Source organism: Dromaius novaehollandiae, chromosome 15, assembly GCF_036370855.1.
Source record: "Dromaius novaehollandiae isolate bDroNov1 chromosome 15, bDroNov1.hap1, whole genome shotgun sequence".
In the NCBI taxonomy this organism is placed as follows: domain Eukaryota; kingdom Metazoa; phylum Chordata; class Aves; order Casuariiformes; family Dromaiidae; genus Dromaius; species Dromaius novaehollandiae.
The window spans coordinates 22,199,363-22,222,708 of NC_088112.1; the positions used below are offsets into that span (position 1 = coordinate 22,199,363).

The 23,346-nt window shown below is 41.7% G+C and overlaps 1 protein-coding gene across 3 annotated transcripts in view; it reads right to left on the bottom strand.

The window, feature by feature from the left end:
* The window catches only part of NR3C1 (nuclear receptor subfamily 3 group C member 1), a 75,912-nt gene extending 62,350 nt beyond the window's left edge, over nucleotides 1-13,562 (bottom strand). Inside the window, exons 1-2 of one of the 3 annotated variants that reach the window (XM_064521184.1) lie at nucleotides 13,345-13,562; nucleotides 9,947-11,135 (exon numbers count right to left, since the gene is read on the bottom strand). In XM_064521184.1, coding sequence (XP_064377254.1) covers nucleotides 9,947-11,121 — 1,175 coding nt within the window. In that variant the 5' untranslated portion in view covers nucleotides 11,122-11,135; nucleotides 13,345-13,562. Of the gene's footprint in view, nucleotides 1-9,946; nucleotides 11,136-12,557; nucleotides 12,947-13,202; nucleotides 13,284-13,344 lie in introns of those variants that run through there. The other 2 variants (XM_064521183.1, XM_026118192.2) reach the window with 2 other exon arrangements.
* Between the last annotated feature and the right edge of the window lie 9,784 nt (nucleotides 13,563-23,346).

A 23,346-nucleotide genomic window follows, 5' to 3' on the forward strand; every position in this document is an offset into this window, starting at 1 on the left:
GGCTAACAGAAATTCAACAGGCTAAACAAACCATCAAGAAGAAACCTGTAGATGGGAAAAGTACACATAGGTAATATTCAGACTGAAACCAAGACATGGAACTATATAGCCTGCAAGTACACTTTTTTAAGTTAACATGCATGAACTGCGCTCTTGCATAACAAATCCACATGTGTGCATGCAGCATATGCACATATTTTTAGTACTGTTAAAAAAGCTTAAGACTACAGCTTTGACAGAGAAATAAACTAGTGCTTCAGAAAGCAAACAATAAACTTGGTAAGAAACAAGAATAAGTGAGAGAAATAATATATGGGTACACAGAGATATACAATACACTTATGGATTAGATGTGTTGATCTAAATATATTAACAATTTAACCTTCTGATTAAGTGGAAAGCTACAGAAGAAAAGAAAAAACTACATATCCCATTTATGATAGCACATTATAAATGCATTCATACACATCTAATTTTTAAGTGATATTAGAGATTACTCATATACTGCATAATCCTTTCCTGAAAAAGTATTTATTTGAGAGTTAATCTCCTTCAAAAGCATGCTACGCATCCTTTTCTCTTAAACTGCTACTGAATGAATTAAAGATAGTTAAACAGTTGATTAGGAGGTCCGGAGAGAATTAGGTTCCAACACAGACTATTAAGCCAGTGGCGTACCAAATTCAATTTACCATGACAAACACCACAAATTGTGACTTGTGTTCTTATGCAGATGCTCTACCATGCAGTAACTGGCATTTGTACCCATCATCATGTCCTACCACCATTATAGGGGCAACAGTTCCCCTTTCAGTAATGGTTCGTTACTATTTGAATGCAACTTATTATCATATATTATCACACACAAATCATACCACCTCATTACTTGAAGAACCCACTTGACAGCAAAAATAAACTGCATTCGCTGCTCTTTTCCATCACAGATACCAAACTCTCCGTAAGAGCGCTGGACACAGACCAGTTACCCTTTTGAAGCTTTGCAAGAAAAATCATGACACTTCACATTTGCATGCTCAAAAGTGGCATACAGTGGCATGTGAAGGCATGGTTCAGAGATCCATTATACACGATTTAGAAAATTCAAAGGATGGGCTACTGCCAAAAACAACGCAAGAAGCCTAAATACACCAAGCAGCAGTGTCCTTTCTAAACACCAATCTGAGAAAGAAAGAAAAAACAAAGCAAACACCAACCCCTCCCACCCACCGAACAGAGTTCACAAAACGTTGAAGAGGAGCCATATAAAGGCTGGAAGATTCTGACCCGAGACCACAAACGCATTTTCTGAAAGCAATATAAAATTTCGAAAGCCACACTCCCCTCCCACCCCACCATGCGCAGATAATCCAAGCTACTGCATACTTGTGAACAAGGGCGGTATTGAGTTTTAAAAGAACTCTTCTCAGTGAAAGCTTCCAGGAGAAGCATGTATTCAAATATTCAGGAGCAGGCACATACAAAAAACAAATTTTCCAGTACAATGCAGGACTGAAGTCCATGACATAGCCAGAAGTCTACTGCAACAGAGCTTTCAAAATCCTGATTTGTAAAGGACAATTACTGATCTTTATTAGCATCTTAGAAAGCTAGAGAAAGTTGCAGAGCTCAGATCCTCCAGAGAAAAACAAAACAAAACACAGAAACCAAGCCACAAAGCTGTAAAATCACATCTACTATTTGCTTATTTTGATACGGTACATTGTTCACTGATATTTAATTATTCACTCTTATCCGACAGTACAATGAGTTTGCCAGATTTCACAAGTGGTGTTTTATGAGGCAGACTACTCATTTGTGACCCGATTTCCTTTTTAAAAATCAAATTAGAATCCTGAACAGTACTTACTTACTTAAAACTTACTGTTACGAAAAGGAAAGCAACACAGAATCTGAAATATCCAAATCAAGCAACACAAGAGTAAGTTGTGCCCTGCTGCTAAGAAGCTTCATATTAAATCTTGTGTGACCATGATGCATAAATATGATCATGATCTCCAGCTGCTTTCTGACACACACAGTAACTGTAAAATCTATTACAAATAGCATGAAGAATGTATTATTGTACAATCTAATATGGAACTCAGTTTCTTAACTAAATTACAGTAGCAGTGAACTCAATTCAAGACAGACATCATTATTATTTTGGAAATCCTTCCCCAAAAGCAATTCTGCCTTTGAGATCTCAGGAGAATTAAGATTTTTGACCAAAAAATAGAAGTTGCATCTCCACAACAAAATATTAACATCTCATCCGATATTAATTTTCAAAGTCCATTGGAGCTGTAGTTTTCTAGAGAACCTTAATGTGGAGTGAGAGCTCCATCGGTATAGGTGGAGTCCTAAGTTTTAATTAAACAGTTTGATACAGATAAATAAAGAATGCAGTTGGCTGATACAGAAATATACTCAATAAGAAGAGGCCAAGATGGCTTTTGACAACCACTGTTTCCTCCAGACCTTCACGCGACTGCCATGATTGTTGATTTAAGGAACCATTATTATAATAATCCAGTATTGAACATGGTATCCTGAATAAGTAACAGCATCCCAGAATCTAAACTTAATTCTCATTTTTTAGAGCAGAATGAAAAACTGACACCATCTACACTACAAAATTAAACTCCATGCACTCTCCAGCATTACTTCTCTTGAGGCTGCAGAAGTAGAGGGAATATATTTTGCCACATTATGTATAATTATACTTCAAACAACATATTATGCAACTTCAGCACATAAAGACACCGTTTGAACCAGGAATGAACGAACTCTGGTTAAAAAAGTATATATATTTTTAATATATATATATAAAATATAAAATATACATACATATACGTATTTTATATCTCAATATCACAGCAGAGATTAGTATAAGCTGATTAACATCAGTTAGAGAGATAGGAAGCATGCCTGCAACATTAGACCTTCTTTGTAGAAAACGTGAGGTAAGAAGAAAAACTCTAGGAGACTGAGTAATTGTACTAAATTGTATTCCAAACACAATACACTATGCCTGGAAAAACAACTACTCACCCCTCCAATAACCACAATAATTCACAACACTGGACTTGTTACGGGGGACTACCTGTACCTTCTCGTACGCCTACAGCAAGGCAGGCAGAGTTGCATGTCCTTAGTCTTTCAGCTCCTACACAATTCAGCCTGCGACACCCAAGTGCTCCAAGACACTCCTGGAGTACCATCTGCGCGCTCCGCTGACGACATAACCTTGAAGAAACACAGCTATTACAGGTTAATGGCTGTTTAGATTCCCTCCTAGGGGACCAGCAAAGCAGTAATCACAATTTCTCTCACCCTCACATACGCACACACAGAGTAAGTGTAATTGTTTTGTTTAAATTTTTCCTACAGATGTTTGAAAATAGCTGACATGAAGTCAGTGCCAAGACAATGCACTGAGAGAAATTATTAAAAAAAAAGAAAGTTTTAAGTGTGTCAGCTCTTCCAGCTGTATTGGTTCATTTCTATCCCCTGGGGATTAGCCGTTATCAACTGACAGTATCTTATTATTTCCAGAATCCAGAACAGGATTAACTCCTGGTCTACAAGTGTTTTGGCTCTTTAAGCAAATGCTGTATTATAAATGGATTTCATACTACGGTGAATCAGTCAAGAAACCTCCATTATGAAAACAATGCAAATAATCTGTATATGCAACAAAGTAATTCTTCAGTAAATTATAAGATTAAATTTGAGTACACTGCCAGGCTCATGGAGACAAAGGCTATAAAACCAAAGACAGTTTAATACAAGCAGCTCTCTGGATTAGCTGTACAATGGACTATACAGCTAAATAGTCTTTCCAGAAGCTACCTTTTTCCATATAAGTGTTTGTTTGTGTTTCGAAGAACACCTACAAGTTGAAAATTTTATGAAAACATTTTTCAAGTTAATTTCTGTATGCTACAGACTGCACACCATTTCAGTTATTTTAATAACACAAAGACAAGATAATCACAACTGCAGCTCTATAAAGCTTTTCCCATTGCTTATAACTTGGGTTGAAAACAGGATTTTATTGATACTTTGTTTCGCTCAAGACTAATGACATTGAAGCTGTCTGCAAAACACGTAAATTCTGATGTTATATTAGCACATCTGTGGTAGAATATGTACTCAGGCAGTCTTAATCTGCCCTAAAAATGAGCCTAAGTGTAATTATGCCTTGCCATATTCCGCAAGCAAGGGTTTTGGGAGAGGAAAAAAGTTATTATCAAGAAACATATGTTCATTTTCTCCAAGACAAACTCCTGAGTGTTGAGCACTTGCCCTCTTCTTGTAAGGCTTGTAGATAAGACACCAATCATAACATCCACTGCTACGAGTGTGGGTGTTTCTCAGCTCAGTGGTAAGGAAATTTAACAAAATGCCCTAAGAAAAATTCTGCAAGTCACATTCCAGACTGCAGTATCAACACTGGATCTTTCTGAAGCATTCTGAAAAGCTGCAGACTACTGAAAAATGTTTTTATATATGTGTGTATATATATATATGCATATATATATATGACTAGCTTACAATAGGTAAAAGGCTAATGAAATTAACAGATAATTACTCTTGAAGAAATGCTATACATCAATAAGGAATAAAATGTAAAGGACCTTGGCTAAAATTTTTGCAACCAGCATTTATGAGGAGTCAAACTAGTCAAAGAATACAAAACCCATTCCACTGAGCTACATCTTATGAACTAGAGAGTGAAAAAGTTGTGAAAGATATCCTTACTTAAGCCTAAACAAACACCGGTATGCGAACCACCTTTCCCATCACACTTTGGATTAGCTGCAGAGTGTTAATTGCTGAAACCACCACTGCCTTGGAAACCAGTCTAGATCAGGCATATGTACTGGAGAACAGTACTCGTGGACACGAAATGCTGAACTGCCATTGGCAAAGGTGAAGAGCAAAACCTGGTTTCCAGGTGGAAACAAGAGAAACAATGTATCTTGATTTCACCTAATGCACAACTGTAAATAGTCAAACTTTTGCTATTAGCATTACATTAAAGACAGCAACAGCAGGGTCTTATGTTTTTCACCGTTTGAAGTCAGGCAGTTTAGCGGGAACCACCAAACACAAACCTGCTGGGCGGTGGCTAGAAGAGGAGACCTCAGCAACCTTTTAAAATGTAGAAATAATTCTAGTTTATTCTACGCATATATGTAACTGCAATAGTCACTTTTCATCACCAGAACAGCAGTAATAGAAAAAGAGGAGAATTTGCAACCCCCCAAAAAATTATTCGCACAGTGTAAAAGAGTCATCTTTAATACAGTAAATATGTATCTTGTGCAACTGCTACATCATACATTTCACTTTCATAAAAAGATTCATGAATAGAATTGGTTTAAACTACACTTTTGCTATTACTGCTAACAGAGAAGTACAGTGGGGTACCATATAATTTCAATTATTATCTAAGATGGATAAAAAAAAGAAATTCGCAACAGACAACAAAAAACAATGTTTTCTATAAGCTAGAACTAGGCTTAAAACAGAGGAAATATAGGGGGAATAGCAGTTAGCAGCTAGCTAGTAGTTAAGTTATCAACTAGCTGAATGGGCCAGCTAAAATGAGGAAAAGCAGACTGGATCTTACACAAACTATCATTTATCTAGGTATCTTGATTTTTATACTGCCTTATTTTGCATGCTCCAGGACATTCCTGGTCCAGTCGTTTCTGCCAAAAATGAAACTCTTTTTGCTGTGTATTTGAAAGACTCTAAAACCAAGTACAACATTACATTAAGCTGACAAATCACAGCATATACTATTGACACCCAAAGCGTTCCCTCCAAATAACAACTGTATTTAACACTTTTATTTTAGTATTTTTTTAAAAAAAGAACATTTTCAGCATGTGCCATACATTACATACTGCTGAGTCAGATAACATTTAGAGTACTATACTCAGTGGTGCCAAGCCACTGGCCTTGGCCAAAAGCCAAGCCACAACAATGAGGTAAGACAAAGGGACAACTGACCTTTACCATTTCTAGCAAGGGATCACTTCCACCCCCCTTCCTTCTAGTAGAATGTCTGCCTCCAGAAAAGAATCCCCACTAAACACGCACAAAAAGGCAACTTTTCCTAGAAGAAAGGCTGTAAGACTTTTGAATACAACTGACCAGAAAAATTCTTCTCTCTCTCTTTTTTCTTTTCTTTTTTTTTTTTTTTTTTTTAAAATATTCTCCCTCTCTTGTCCTTTCTTAAGCTTCCTTAATGATCCTTATTCCCCTCAAGCTTAAATACTAGGAACGATTTCAAATGTAATACTAGAAGCCGTAACACTGCCAATGGGGCCCAGTTTTTGTAAATTCTGGCTGTAGGCTAAGCAAAAAAGAAAATAAAGAAAGAAAACTGTGTCGTTTCTTATTATCTTTCATTCCCCCCACAATAAGCCACATCTCCAGGAAGTCAGAGGAATAAAAAACTTGAGCAACAGATTTAATGTATATACCACTCAAGAGTTTTATAAGCATGTATTGCTAAAATTATTTCCTTGAAGTTTAACAAATTTCACTGGCACCTATGGAATAGGTCACAAATAAGATCAGATTAGGGATAGATACCATCAAAACCTCAAATTCTTCACTGAAAGATTTACCAAATACTTTCAGTTTGTTTTATTCCTCTTCCAAATACTGTCCCACTTCTTCTATTTAAAAAAAAGTCAAAGGCAATTTTTCTGTTATCGTACTCTTTCCTCTTATTCTTCTTCTTAATTTGTTTCTGATTGATCAACAGTTTACTTAGCCAGATCAGAAATCTCGCCAAAGTAACTCCAGAATGAAGCTGTCCTAAATTTTTTAAAGTTTTGCTGCTACTTCAGTAGATTTTGCATATTAGCTACGAAAAATATGAAGCTGCAGCTCTAAGTTTTGCACATCAGCACAAGCAGTAACTAGCTGCATTAACTTTAGAATACTTTCTACTCTTCATAGGCAAACCGAGTATTTTTCTCAGCCCTGATTATCACTGATCTCATTAAAGACAACATGCTGACTTTTCATGAGATGTAAAAATACTCAAAGATTACATGACATCAATTCAAGACTTTGTGTCTGTAAAGAGATCTTACTGATTTCATGAAAAACTTGTAATATTAAATACTATCTCAACACCAGAATGGAACTGTAGCTTTTCTCCTTGTATGTTTAACATATAATTAACTTGTTATGAACAGTAAAATAAGACCACCAAAACCAGGAAATCATTCCTATAGAAAATGCAATTTTAATAATTCTCAAGATGCCAGACTTCACCTCACAGAACCAGTATCCTGACAGGAGGGTGACCACAGGAGCCTGGCCAGCTAGCCACTCTTTTGTTCCTGAAACAAATGGGGTATATGCCAGTTCTGTTAGGTCTTCTGCAAGATCAATAAACAAATCCACAACACATCGAGTTAAACTAACTGAGCTCAGACCAAATGATTCTGACAAGGCTTAGGAAGAAGAATCCCTGTTTTAAACACCAGGAGTCTAAGATTCATTAGCCTCTTGAAGATATTTAAGAAAGAAGAGCTGCCTCTATTTTGCACAAAACTTTCAAAGCAAAAACAAACAACATTGTTTTTAGAATTGCAGTTGTGGTTTTAGCATTTTAAAAAATGGTTGGTAAGCAAGAACAACTTCCACAAATGCTGGAAGTAAGGCATTTTAAAGCAAAACTCAGCTAGGAGTCCCCCCTCCAAATTTTTTCTACATTGCTTAAATTACAAAAAAAAATATCCATTATCTCAAATAAAGCAAAATGAAGCATTAATATGCAAGACAATCTTGTAGGAAGCACGAACGTGAGCACTTGGAGAGCAACGTTAGTAATGCGGATCAGTGGCTGAGGCAGACTTTTGCCTGCAACGCTCAGGATGCTGCTCCCCCAGCAGCACCTCTGCCGCGGGGCTGCGAGCCCGGTGCCTGCCTGCGTATCCACGCCGCGCCACTGCCAGCAAAACCGCCCCGAGCACGCCGCTCCGCAAGAGCGGTGCTAACACCCAGCACTGCTCCCCGCTTTACTTCGGGATCCGATGTATTTGGCACACATTAGTAGCTGTAGTGGGTGCTTGTCACGACACTATCAGAAACAAACTTAGCATGTAAAAAAAAATGGCGTTTGTGAAATTCACCAAAAGCCTGGCAAACGTTTAACTGTAAACCATCCACATAGGAATGTATTTGGTTCCAACCGAATAATCCTGTAAAATAAAAAACAATCCACGGACTTCACAGAAATATTCTCAAAATGCATGTTTCCATTATTTATATGGAATCTGCTTAGGCATTGAAATTAATCTCCCAAATTCAGAAGTAAATTTTCTTGCTTTGATATTTCTTTTTTTTAAGTGATTGCCATTAAAAGTATGCAGAGACCAAAAAAGCCCACAGCAACACAAACCCACAGAAACCCCCAAACACAAATTAAAAACATCATGAACTGGTTTTGCAAAAGGTTAGCACAACAGACTTCTATATTGTCAAAAAAAAAAATTATATATATATAAAATATATATGGTACATTCAATATTCATATATAAAAACAGAATTTCACCATAATTCTTCATTTTCCTTTCTGGATTCTTTATATTACAAATTACTATAAATATTTTACCAAAGAAAATTGCATCTTTACTTCAAAATCACAAACTACTAAAGAAATCTAGGAATGAAAGCAAGTTGCTAGTTTCAGAAAGAAAACTAACAAGTCGTCCTCCTACATCTCATTTCAAATGTGGGAAAATGTAGCTAATAATGCGTAAGGACAGCAATCGGACTGAGAGCTAACAATCAGGGAACTGACTGTCACTAGGGTAATAAAAACAAAGTTAAAGCAGGTATTTCAGTAGGATTTTACACTGATTTTATACATACCGACTTTAAGAGACATTTTCTCACTGAGGCTCCACAGAAACATATCAAAAACTCTTGCTCAATTGAGACCAAACACAGTGTTTGTGCAAGGATACATTAAATAATAGCTAAGAAAAACACACAAATAGGCATCCATACCGAAATCAGAATCTGTCCTCTGTGACAAAAGACATACCTACGTACCCATTGAGAAAGCTGCCGCTATTCTGTTTACTGGCGAGGAAAAGCATTAACCTGATCATTGAAAATATATCCGAATATCTACACTACCAAATTAATTTTAGAAAATGCTACTATAAAGACACATATTAATATTATTAGTATTATTAAATAATATTAATAATATAATAATCATCTCTCCTTAGTATACCTTCCTCTCAGAAAGCCACCTATAAGAAAGCCCTCCTAAAGCTCTATTCAAGATTTTAATTTCAGGTAAGGTTAAGTCTTACTGCAAATATTCTCTTCAAATGTAGTTATTAAACAGACTGCTGAGTATTTCCTACTTGGAATCTTGTTGTCCATGTAAGGTAAATGCAATATCAAGCAAAGCTAAAACTCCAGTTCAGCTTAAATGCAACTCCAAAAATTTACCCAGCAACCAAGTTATTTTTGTGCTTAACATTAAAGTAACACTAGAAAAAAAATCCACAGTGATAGATCCTCTAATTCTTGAGAATAAAGCAGCTTTTGTATATGCTTAAACACTTTTCTCTAGACTGCCTTATGTACATACCCTTCTACCACATGCTCACTTTTCCCTTTAGGTCACATCTTACAGTTTTTGCCTTTAAAAGGATGGCAGCTCCCCTCCTCTTTTCTTTCCACTACCCACTGCTGAACACCTGGTTAAAGATCCTGCTATACTATATAATAACTATACATCAACGACGTCCGAGCAGACAGCCACACATAACAAACGAGAAAGATGACCAACTTGGGGAGGGGAAAAAAAAAAAAAAAAAAAAGCCAGCACACATGCAGTCGTGCTGAACATACTTGCAGTATTTTAATAAAAGCAACAAAAACTAATTACCTTGAATAGCCATTAGAGAAAGCAGGTCTGCCAGAAAGGTTGAGCGTTCCCAAAGGAGCTAAAGTCTCATCTCCTGATCCCTGGCACCTATTCCAATTTTCTGAACCGGCAGGAAGAGATGGAATGATATTAAAAATTGGTTTCTGATCCTGCTGCTGAGAGAGCGATGCAGTATTTAGATCATAGTGATACATCTGTCCCCCAGAGGTACTGACACCATGGATAGATATGGCAGAAACTTTAGTACCCAGTATATTAGACCCAGAGAAATTTGCCTGACAATAAATTGGGCCCATGTTTTCTTGCTTTATGCCAGGAGTACATAGTTCAATGAAGTCTTCCTTTTCTGTCTTCACTTGAGGCATTGGCATTTTGGGACTGGGTAAAAGGTCACCACGGTCATTAATTTTAGGTTTAGTGTCAGGTAAAATAGGAGGCTTGCAGTCTTCACCTAGATTTCCGTCCAGGAGAAACGCATCATCTGCGGATATGGGGGACAGCAAACCACCATCATCTAGCAATGGGTCAAGTCGCCACGGGCTCCCATTTGGCTCTTTGCCAGGCGAAACTGGTGGCAATTCTAAATCCTGGAGAATATCCAGGGTGCTTTGGTCTTCAGAGAATAATTTCAAGTTGCCACCATTAGAGCCAGCCTGGCTTTGGACTGAAGTCCCTGACTCTAGAGGGACGTCGCGGCTAGCCATGACTGAGAAATCCTGCTCAAGTGGCACGTCAGAAGGTATTGCTCCCTTTGCGTCCTCTGCCAGGCTAGAGGACTTGTTCAAGCTTGCAATACTTTCTTCCAGGAGCCTGAAGTCCGTTTCTCCAGAAGAGATGCCAGTTTGGCCCTGCTGCGAAAATCCAAGGTCATTTCCCATCACTTTTGCATCTGTTTCACCCATGTACAGTCCCATTGACAGCGATACTGCCTTGGAAAGATCTGGCTGAGGCACATTGTTTACTAATCCTTTCGAAAAGTCAGCCAAAGCAGGTTGCTGAATGGAATCTGGCTGAGAAGACACAGGGAGCGGAGACGTAGGTCCAGGGGCTGGTACAGTAGCTCCACCCCTGAAGGGTGGATGAAAGTCCATCACAATCCCTCCTTTGGTACTGATGAGCACATTTTTCCTTGCTTCGTCTTGATCTGAGGAGTTAAGCAATTCTTTGGAATCCATTACTTTAACATCAGCTATAAAGAGATCAGAAGCATTTAAAGTTAGCACAGGAAGGATAGTTTCACAGCAGCACCAAAAAAGTCTAGATCATTAATCTGGTGAACCTGGTTCAGCCACTCTGAGAAAAAAGGCACGGCAAGCAAAGTTATGAACTTACATATGCCATATCTTTCTCAAAGCCACAGCTTTTTTTTCTTTTTTAATTCTCACGGTAACAAAAAATCGTTTTTTAAAAATCTTTGCTAAACCTGGATTAAGCGGTAAGTCACTTTGCATACTACATTTCAGAACCAGACTACAACAGAAGACATCTTTCTCAATACACACTCCAGCTCTAGCATGTATCTTAGCAAGGAAGGGAGCAAAAAAAATCGTTAAAGTAACCAATTTACAAATTTGAAAAAAGTAATTTTATGTTGTATTTACGCAAGTCTTGAGCGGGGAAGGGGAGAGGGTTATTTACTGCATTTTACAAGTCAGTTTCCTCCCTCTCTCTGGGGTGTTCAGATGCATCACTCAGGACAGAGAACTGCAAAACTTCCCAAGCTAACCCTCAAATTTAGTATCTACCACCAACCAGACAAAAATCTAAATGTTTTGTTACTGGCTGTTTCTGTACAACTTCTCCACCGCAGAACACACCACATAAAGTTTGCTACTTTTGCATAAGTTAAGCTTAATATGCAACTTGTGAATCTTGAAATAAACTCAACACAATTCTTTAAATAAATCTCAATTTTATAAATAAAAATAAAGTGGAATTTTTTTTATTAGCTTCAAACACTTTTAAAAGCTTATGCTTATTCTCCAGGAACTTTAATACTGAAAATAAGTATCACAAGTTTCATCTGTTTGTATTTACCGTATTTATTTTCAGCACAGAGTACAAGCAGTTGCAGAATAATTGCAAGTTCTCATGCAGACTCTATATACTGCTCGGTTACGGCCTAACGCTAATTGTAAACAGCTAACGCGATCAGCTCGCGCTACAGCTAAACCCGTAAAAGGGGCAACATTAAAATTAAACCTTACAGAAATACCTATTAAGCAAGATGACAGAAAAGCGCTCACAATAAATTCACAGTCCTCTTATAAATAAGTCCCCTGACTTTGTGGCCCATTAAATTTGGACTGCTGACGAGCGCTCGCTCGTGCTTTTTGTGTGCCAAAGTTAAGCCTGCAATCAACAAAAGTCTCCATGGGCAAAACGTTAAGGTGGCCCCAGCTGCGCGCGGCCTGGGGAGAGCCTTCCCCGCTGGAAGAGTTTTAAGACGAAAACCTTTCTTAATCCCTCCGTGTTGTTCCGTATGACCTTTAAGGGAGGCTAAGCGGAGACTCCCCGTCGCCCGAGCCGGGCAGCCCGCACGCCGCTGCCCTGACAGCTGCCGCCGAGCGAAACCAAAACACCAAGTGCGAAACGCAACCGCGGCACTCACCGACATCCTCTCGCCTCGACGGCCACGAGCAGCCCTAAAATAGTATTTGGCCATTGGAGATGAGCGCGGCAACAAAGACCGAAGAAAAAGTTTTTTTGTTTTGGGGTTTTTTTTTTAAACACGCGAAGGGGAAGAAAAAACGAAGCGACTCCATTTGACAATTCCCCCAATGTCAAAGAGGCAGGAACCCACCCGGAGCGGGGAGCTGGCAAAAATGCGCTGCACGAGCCCGCGGGATGGAGGAGAGGAGGGAAAAGAAAAAAAAAAAAAAGCTGCTGCAAGCACTTAAAATCGCTGGATTACAACAAATTCTCCTCGGCAAAGTATAGTTTTCGGAGAAATGTGTCGAGACCTGTTGAGCTGTCTCCCTGGCACACCCACTTCTGCAAAATAAGACCGGCCCATTGCTGCAAGGCTCCGGGCTCCCAACTCCCCCTCCTCTTTCTGCGCCCTTTTCCTCACTGTCGTCCCCCCCCCCCCAAAAAAAACCCACATAAACAAAAAACAAAAAAACAAGAAAACAGGCAAACGTCCACGCCGAGTTCTCCCAAGGAACTGCCGAGCGGCCCGGACGGCGGGGAAGAGCCGGGCGAGGGGGCTCCGCCGCCCCCCGCGGCCGCGCCTCGGTGCCGCCCGCAGACCTACCTCCAGCCGCGGCGACGCTCCGCTCCGCTCCGCGGCTCCCCCCGGCCCGGCCGCCCCGTCCCGGCCCGTCCCGTCCCGCGGCCCCCCCGCGCCCTTCCCGAGGGGCGCCGCCGCCGCCCCCGCGCCGCCCCGCGGCCCTTACCTCGTCCGGGGGGGGGCGCTGGGGCTCCTTCAGCCGCCGACGGCCATCGCGCCCCCGCGGCGGGCGGAATAAACAAGTTGGCGGGCGGCGGGGAGGGTGGAAAGGGGCAGGCGGGCAGGGACGCGGGCAGGGAGGGAGGGACGGACGGACGGAGGGAGGAAGTCGGCGGCCGCCCCTGCTGGAGTTGGGGAGGCAGCGAGCGCCCGCTTCCCTCCCCCCTTTCCTCCTCCTCCTCCTCCTCCTCCCGCCCCTCCCCCTGCCTTAATTAGCGCTAATTGCCCCCGCAGACTTTGTCCCCTGCCGCCGTCTCCCCACCCCTTCCCTCAGGCAGGCGGCGACGCGCGCGGCGCTCGGCGATACTCTGCCCCAGCCACAAAATGGAGGACAGCGGCGGCCTCCTCCTTCCCCCCCCCCTCCTCCCTCCCTCCCTCCCGCCTCCCCGACGTGGAGAGGGAGTGGAGACAGCCGACACGGAGGGGCGGCAGCAGCGCGCCGCGCCGCCCGGTCCGGCCCGGCCCGCCGGCGCTCGCCGCCCCCCGCGCGGCACCGCGGGGCAGCGGCCGCCGACGCCGGGCCCAAGCGAGGGGGAACGGTGCGACCTGTTGGCTGCGGCGGGCAACTGCAGGCTGCGCCCGGGGGAGCGGGGCCGCCCGCCCGCCCGCCGCTCCTCCCCGCGGGCTCGCCGGCCCCTCGCCCCCCGCGCCGCGCCGCTGAGGGGAGCGCGGCCCCTGCGCGGGGAGCGGGCTGCCGGCGCGGCAGCGGGCGGGCGTCAGCCCGGGCTGCTCCGGCGGAGGAAGCGCCGCGCCGCCCCGCTTCTTTCCTCTTTCACTTCCTCGACTTCCTACCACGGTGGGGGGGAGCCCCGGGCGGCCGGCGCCTGCCTGCGGGGGGGGGGGGGGGGGGGGGGGGCACCGCGCTCCGCGCTCCGCAGCAGCCCTTGGCCGTGCCGAGTAGGGCCGCTGCCCCTGCGCGGCGGCCGGGGCGGCCCCGCGGCGCCGGCGGGGACCCCGCTGCCGGCCCGCGCCCTGCCGGCGCCGCCTCGCTGCCTCAGGAGCGGCGTGGCGGGAAAGCGGCGCCGCGGGTGACGGGGAGCGGGGCCGCGCAGGGGCCCTGAGGGCAGTAACGGCCGCCCCGCGGGGAGGGCCGGGGCGGCGCGGGGGCCCCGGGGGCAGCTGGCACCCCCGGCCCCGCCGAGGGGAAGGGGGCCTCGGCCCGGGCGGTGCGGGGGCGCCTCGCTGGGAGCTCAGCGGGTTTTGGCTTTTTAAACAGGAAGAAAAAAGTGCGTGTGGGGGGGTATTAAACCGGTCCGAAACGGGATTTCGGCTGCAGGAGCATCGGAAGAAGAAACTCTGGTTACGTCTCTTTTCTACGCCCATTTGTGGGAGAAAAATGTGAGGGGGGGTGTTGTTAAAGCAGAGGTATTAATAAAAAAGAAAATGTCGATGGAGTATTGCTGGTCTGACGCCGCTCCCTCCGCGGTCGTTCCTTGGCGACAGGTTTCCTGACGAGAAAAGACCAGAAATTGTCACTGTGAAGGAGAGCAGAACTTCCCCGCTGCTCGTACCTTGTGCTGGAGACCATCTACTTCATCCCCTTATTGAGGCAGACTAGCGAAAACCGTGAAGAAACAGTCAAAAATATCAGAGAATTAGATGATAAAGTAGGAAATCCTGCTGCCTTGGGGCAACGCGGGCGGCGGGGCAGGAAGCAGCAGGCTGCCCTCCCGTGCAGGGCCAGGGCTTTCCCCGAACTGGCAGAAATTTAGGTGATGGAGGGGGAGAGAAACACTAATTGCCCGTTTATAAAGATATCGGTCAGTGTGATTTGGGGCAATTAAATGCACTTGGAGATAATAACCAGATAACGCTTCTATTAGAGCTATGTTGACATGCAATCATATCAGATACATGCAGTCATATCAGAATATCAATCATACCAGGAAATAGTTATGGTGTTTGCATTAAAGTTATTTAAATAACTTTACAGATTACAGTAATGAAATACATTTTTTGTCTTTCTAGATATTTGAATGCAGACTTGGGTATTTTTCCATAATGAAGGAAAAGAAAAGGATAAATAAAAGCACATTTCCTTAAGCACCCTTAATCTGTCCTTAATTTTTTTAACTAATATGTTTTTTTCCATGTCACATTTGCTTTTGGAAGATATGATTTGCATTTAAGTATGCAAAGTAAATGCATGAAATATTAGCTTAATATTCATTTATGCTGCACATATTACAAAAAAAGGTTCTAAAGATCTAGATATTCTTCTGCAATCTCTTTTAGTCTAATGGATTTTTGAAAGGCATACTTTAAAAAGTATTTAAAGCAGTTTTTGTATACTTTTTGAACAATGCAGTGAATTTATTAGTTCAAACTAATAGGAAACACGTCTTCCCATACAAACGAAATAGAATAACAGAAGTCAGATTATTCACGAGTGCTAAAAAAGTGCTAAAGTTTTTGTTAACCAGGTACCGGAACGTCGTACAGGACCTAGGTATTAAATAAAAGCAAAAATGTCTCTCAGTGTATGAACCTCCTAACGTTCTTCTGGGACCGTACCTAGAAAATTTACTCCAATTTACTGCTCTGTAAATATTCCTGCATCTGCGGCCCCTCGTCCTAGAGGAGCTCTGGAAAGTGTACACCACAGCATGTTAGCCTCACTCCCAACTTTCTGTAGTTCGAGGGAACTTGAATACCAAAGCTGTTTATTTCTGAGACATTTAGAAGAGTACAACTGTTTATAAACACGCACTCAAATGCTTGATTACAGCTGTTTTTTCATGGTAATGTGTAGGACATTCCTTCTCTAATGAACAATTCCGTATCTTGATACCATCTTTTATCTGAAATGATCGGATTTAGATTACTGTACAGAATTTATTCACCAGCATCACACAGTGACAATGTGCAGCAGTGCAAAACAGCAGGCAAAGAACATCTTACAGATTTTAAATGAGAGGAGTAGTGCAGCGAACCAGAATGTTATATATGCAGAAATGGAATTTGATCAGGACAGAGTGATTTATGTTCTTTCTTTTGTGAAGGATGTTTATTACTTGTTGCTAAGCACAGGAGCATTTATTCCAAGGTCGTTGTTGGTAAAGCTCGCAGTTTGTTGGTAAACTGTATAGAACAACATCCTGTCTAAATCTGGAGTTATTGTTCCTCGTATTCAAGCTGCTACCATACATGTGAATTCTGACTTTTAAATTAGTCCCCTTTTAAATATTTGCATTCAACTGAGCAGATGAAATAACTCAGATATTTTCTGCTTCTCATACATAAAGCCAGGGAAAGACCATTACTGATTCTCCCTCCTTTTAGCTACAAGTGCTGCTGACACAGCGAGTGCAGAGCCTGCAGAGCCCCGCGCAGGGCTGGCAGAGCAGCTCTGCTTCGCCTTGCTCACCTGCCTTCGAATGAATGTTTCTTGCCTCATGTGAGTAATGCTGTGAACAACTTGAACGTACCTGCTCCCTTTGCTTTCCTTCAAACACAGAATTTCCCTACGGTACTCCAGCATTGTCAAAATAATTTAAAAACTCAGTACATATTGGTTAATATTTCAAATAACAGCATGATACTCTGCACAGAACAACATAAAAATGAATTACATGGTGAAGGTCAAACTTAGACCAAACCCTTCTTTGCTAGTTTATAAATATGGGTCAATTAAGTTAGGCTTTAAAAGACTTACGGTTTTTGTTGCAGTTCATTCAACTGAATGTTTAGAAGTTCATGAATTTGACTGGCTGAAGGTCTATGGCCTGCATTACACTGACGATTATTTTTGTCCCTTCCTTAAAAATCTAGAATTTTGTAAACAACAGCTGTTTACAACTTTTCTTGGAAATAAGCTACCTGCAGGATACTTTAATTACTAAGCATGAGTTTCTATTTCTTGAGTTCAAACAGTTTTGCTTTATGTTCACATTAAAAATACATAAATGTTTATCCTCAGATAAAAATAAAGTTATTTTTCGATTTTAGAAGTGAGTGTAGTGTTCTGACAAATAGTGTCATCCAAATCCTATGTTAATCGACTTCCCAGCCCTGGTGTATCGAGGTGTCTTGACGCTGGTCAGAGGATGCTCCTGCCGTAGCACAGCTGCCCTTACTGCTGCCGCCCGAGCCTCACTGGTGCCCTGGAGGAAAATGTTAAGAAAAATTCTAGTGTAAATGCAGCCTCAGAATATGTGGTTCTTCTTACGCTGTGTCAGGCCAGCACAGGATTTCTCTGTCCTGCCGAGACTGTCAACATATGTGTTAAGTTGTGTTCGGGATAATTTTGACTCCCGTCTGGTGGACATCTTAAGGCCACGTACTCCACAGAGAAGTCCTTTGATTATTTTCCACTAACCTGAGCAGAATGGTGGGTTATTCAGTGTAACAATCAGCATACAAATACTGTGGTTGTTTTACAAATAAACAATTAACTAAAAAGTTCAAGTAAAGGAATTTTTTTGTCCATCTCAAAACTTCTATAAATTGCATTGTATTAATATTTTGTCTAAATAATAAAATATATTTAGATAATAGAGGGAAGAATTATTTCCGCAAGCTAATATATTTGAATTGATGAACAACTAATAAATGTCATGAAAAAACAGGATCAGGAGAAGGATTGAAATTTGGTTTTAGCTAACACATTGTATTGCCAATGAAAAATTAGTAGGTATATAATAGCAATTATTAATATATAAGTAATAGCAATTATTAATATATAAGTAATTAAAAGATACAGAATAGTAATATATTAAAATATATAAATGACTGTACATTCTCATCCCACGACATAGAAGTATTGTAAAGATAACGACTCATCCTTAACAAACACAAAATATTGGCATTAAACTATATATAAACTGGATATGGTCATTAAATCACTTTAATATCGTACAAGTCATAGTTATGACCTGTATAGAGGAGGTCGGGCAATTCATGGCACCCGAGAACCAGCTGTAGATTCATTACCACATTCCGAACCAGATCTCAGAAGGAAACGTCTGAGGCACTAAAGTACTTTCTTGACTACACGCAAACATAAATCTGTGTGTCCAAGGATCAGTATGGGCAACAGATAAGCAGTTTATGATACATACGACTTTGACGTGAACACGGATAACGTCATCCACAGGAAGCTCTAGGTACGAAAATGGTCTGGAGTCCCACTGAGAAAAAAACCCGAACATTCTAGACTCAAGGAAATAATGGCAGTAAAATGATCGTACACAAGTAAGTTTAAAATACTGGGAATTTTCTTTGGTTACAAACTGTTGATAGGCCCAATAAGAGCAGAACTGTCGCTGCTGGCAGACCTATATAGGCCACTGAGGAGCTGAACTAAATCATTCTTAGTGCTAGAAGCAGACTAGAAAAAAACGATTGAAGTTTTTTTTCCAGATAAACTATTTACTGATGTGCTCATGGAACAGAATAGCAAGAACTTGCTCTGTAACCTTCAAGAAATTAGTGTATAACATGGTGGCTAGCAATTAATGGAGATCAAGTTCAACTGACAAGATCTACTTTTTCTTGGAAGGACAGAGAAGTTTGCAAGCTAAGTGATTGATTTACCAGTATTTCAGTTAAAGTATTCAAATGGACCACAAATGATGTCTTTGATCTCTGAAGCAATTAATGTAGATAAGCTGAAGGAAAAAAACAGATGCTGAAGAACGAGAGCTTTGTCCCAAAGACAACAGGGAATGGAAAGAATTTAGTTAAATCAAGGCTGTAGTAGCAGCAGTGACCAAAAGTCATGTTAATGAAATAAAGTCTCAGGAAAGAAATATCTGCGAAGATACCAGGAATGGGAAGATGACTATTCAGAATTATACAGAACAAAGAATTTGGACTTTGGGAATAAATACTATATAAAGTCTACAAATAACCAACCATTACTGCCTTAAGTACTTCCAGAAATAAGGGAAGCATTGCCTTTTCCTGCAAAATGTTACTCCTGTAGCTGAGTATCCAGCACAGCTAGAGAAAAGCAATGGTTGTACAGGGAGAGCTCCTCCTCTCTTTGTAATCCACTGTCTCGCTACAAAAAGGGAGTGAAGCACCCCATTTCTAATGCTCTCCGCACAGACACTAATCTTTTGGGATCCTGGTTGTCTTATAAGGATGTCTGTTTTATTTCCTATCAGCTTTTAAGTCATTTTGTTTAGTTTTTGAAGAGACATCAGTCATTCGGCCAGTCACTGCTGCCTGTCAGTGGTTTTCCAGCCAAGCTGGGGTGGAGGAAGAGGGTTCCTAGCTGCTTTTTCCATAGGCAGAGGAGCAAGTTTCCTTAGGAGTATGTGAAAAGCAGCATCCTCATGACCGCAAATTTATTTGTTTGAACGTACTCCTGGGTCCAAACTCAGTCAAAGCATGCATTTGCTGTTAACTTCAGTAGGTCATAGATTGAGGCAGGCATTTCCAGTCACAGGTCTGTGCTATGCCCTCCTTGATCCTCCTTAGGCTAATAACTCTTTGTATGTTTTATACTTTCTTCCACGTCTTTTTATTCACTGTGCTAGTCCTTCTCCCCTGCTGCTCCACTGATATATTTTACACTTTCATTTCCCATCAGGTCCTTCACTTCTACGTGAACCGTTTTAGTTCTCCTGCTTTCCCATCCTCCTTCCTATTTATATGTATTGATCTGCTTCATCTTGAATCCCTTTATTCTCTTTCCCTTCTCTCCCACAATCTTCATGCTCCATTGAGCACTTAGAGGACAGAAAATTCCCCACTGGAGTCCTCAAGCCTTCTCCTTCCTTCTCCCAAAGCCAGGGTTTGGCATGTCTTTTCCTAGACCACAATCATCTTCCACTTGCCATGTGTTCACTGGCTTTAATGGAGAAGTCCTGGGGCGCTGACCTTGGCCGGCTTCTCCAAGCGTGCATCAGCTTATAGTAGCTGTGATTATGTTGAGGATAGGAAACATGTTAACCTGCTAGTTAAGAAGAGTGAACAGTAAAAGACTACATGCATGTTGTCCGGTGCAATATAGGTGTTAAGCATGCAAGTCTGAGAAACACAAAACGTTAACGGCGGAAGGTGAAGTCCATTGGCCCTTCTCGGGCTCATGCCTGAATAGAGCAAAATCACAAAAGTCGTTAGAAAGGGAAAGGAGTACAGAGGAAAACTTCATGTATAACAATACCATGACGCAGAACTCATGGCAAAATACAGCACACCTCCAAACTTCACCATAAATTCACACTGAAAAAAATGAAGCCTGCATCCAACTGACAAAACACCACGTGGGGTTAAATCTCTAGCTGGCATAACTTCGGCTCTAGCTCCATCAGCAGCGAATTTGGCCCTTGGTGTTTATTGAAGCCATTACAACAATTTTGAGTGGTGAATCCACTAGTCTCTCTGGGTTTGTATCGACAAAACACTGAGGGATGGTTTCTTTTGCAGCTGCTTTGTGTAAAAAAAAAAACTGAAAAAATCTCAGCTGCAACTGGGAATTAATCGGGAAAGGTTAAGACTGAGCCTGTCTGAATGCTGGCTATAGATCAGTGACAAATGGCTGAAATACTAAAATGCTGTGACAAATAGGCAATAGGAGTGCACTGTTCACAAATTGGAGGAGAACTAATTGAATTAATTTCGGAGGAGGGGCAATCGGAGACAGTCGTTAGGGGTGAAGTCATATGCAAGTGCACACAAATGACTTTGTTGTTTTTAAGTTTTGCAGAAACATCTGGCAACAACATGCAAGGAAGAGGAAACTTTTGTTTTATGCATCAAGACCTTTCTGTGAAGAGAAGAAAACTGTAGCTAATTACAGGATGCCTGCAAGAAAAGAACCTTTGATTTCACCAATATTTTTTCCTGCAACACGGTGCCTAATAAAATCAGCAGTGAGTGATATGGGGATTCGGATGCAGTCTAGGATACGTGGCATTACCGATGATGCATCCCCTGCACAGAGAGACTGCAGGCTCTTTTTGCTGCAGGAACATGTCCCTCTATATTTTGCTAAGGGCCGACTGCCACGCTGTAGGGCAAGGAGGAAAGTGTGGGCGCTGGGCACGGAGATTTGCAGGCCCCCCACACGCTCCTAACAGCGGGAGCTCCATACGGGTGGCATTATCCAGCCAGGTAGATCTTACTGCTGGATACGGCCTGAGCTTGCAAACTGGTTTCTGAGAAAGGTACCTCTGCTGCCAAGTGCTAATCAAGTGCAAATGATGAACGTGGGATTTGATTTTCCTTCATTTGCTCCTGCGGAAGAGCCTGGAATGCTTGAGCAGTAATGGTGCTATAAAGGGGCAAAATAAAACACCGCTGCAAAGCAGCCGTGGCACCGACCCGCTGGCGACGGGAAGGAGCGTGCGTGCGTGCGGCGGTGCGACTCCCGCGGGGCCGACAAATTTCGGGAGTGCAGAACACAGTAGACTTGTTTTGTTGTATAGCAAGTCGTACTCTCCCGTGTTAGTAATTTCGAATCAAGTTTTATAAATTTAGGGCTTCTCAACAATAAAAGAGAATTATATGCAACTGCGTTTCCTAATGAAAAGGAATTCGGGATTTGACATTGTGCAAGTTTTAAGCTCAGACTCATAAGTGAAATATATGAGTATATGGGGTATACATGAAAGGGAAATGTAACCATTAAAAATCTATTTTATGAAATGTCATATACCTTTTAAAACATCTTTCTTTACTGGGAAGAGATATGACACCTCCTTAAACTGAAAACAAAAGTCCAAAGTATGACACATTTAGTGCAGCAGACGGGTCCTGATTTAGAGTCTGATCCAAAGATAGGAGTCCATGGGAAGAATTCTATAAATTGCAGTAGATGCTGGATACAAAGAAAGAATTTTTAAATCTTTTCTTAAATAACAAGCCTGAAGAATTACTAGGGAGTTAAGAAAGAGATGGGAAATGAAAATTAAAATGTTTTTTCCTGAAAGAAGAAAAAGACACAGTGAAAACAAATTTGATGCAAGATATTGATCTTCTAGGTACTTACGGAAAAAAATATTCACATACAATCATCTTTTTACTTTCTGTGTCCCATGTTACTTACTCCCTGTGTTCTAATGTTCCAGTTTTTACAAGAATATAGTGTTTGAAGGACTTCAGTTCCAAAACAGGCTTCTTCTGTCATGTTATTCAGGAGATCTAATAAAAAAACTAATGACGCAAAGCATCTTGGCTTGTTAGGATTATACTTGGCATTGGTCTGATATCACAGAAATCGGTGCTAAAATTGCAGTGACAAAAAGAAGAATTAACCTCAGATGACAAATAAAAACAAAATTATGTTGCCTGAATACTTAAATGTCAAATAAGTTTAAAGATAACCTAACTATTATTGTGATAATATTGAATGCAGGTTTTGAAACAGGTGTGCATTTTGCCACCTGAGAGTCTGCACATTGCCTACAGCACTGAGATCTGGCTCTTAAGTGGGTCCTAAACACTTCAGGGAAACAAAAAGACAAATGACAACTGATGTCAAAACCAGTTTGGGAAAAAATATTTTAAGGAATAGTATCTCTCCTACTTTTTGGTCAGAAATAGCCTGAAACCAGCAACCTTCAGCTCATCTTTTTTTCCCCCAAAACATGTGACACTGGAGGAGGTTGGGTGATGTAATATGAATATCTTGGTTTGCAGCTTGTGGTTTGCAATGGATTACGCATCTCTGCTTTGGTTCAGTCTGGGCATCTCTTCTTTGCTTTCTTTTGGGTTTTTTTTTTTCCTTTAAGTTATCTCAAAGGGCGTGGGAACCGTGGCACACTGGCGTGGGCACTCTCACCTACGCGGGCACCGTTTCTTGGAGTATATAGCGAAGCTCGACGAGGGGCGAGCCCGGAGAGGAAGGAGCCCGCAGACCCCGCAGGCCACATGCCACCGGCCCGGCGGGGACTCCTCCGGCTCTCCGCAGCGGTGGGGACAGCTCTGGGGCTCTGTGTCTGGGGACCCTTCTTCCTTGAATTTCTCTTTCTAAACTACTTGATTCTGTGGCATCTAT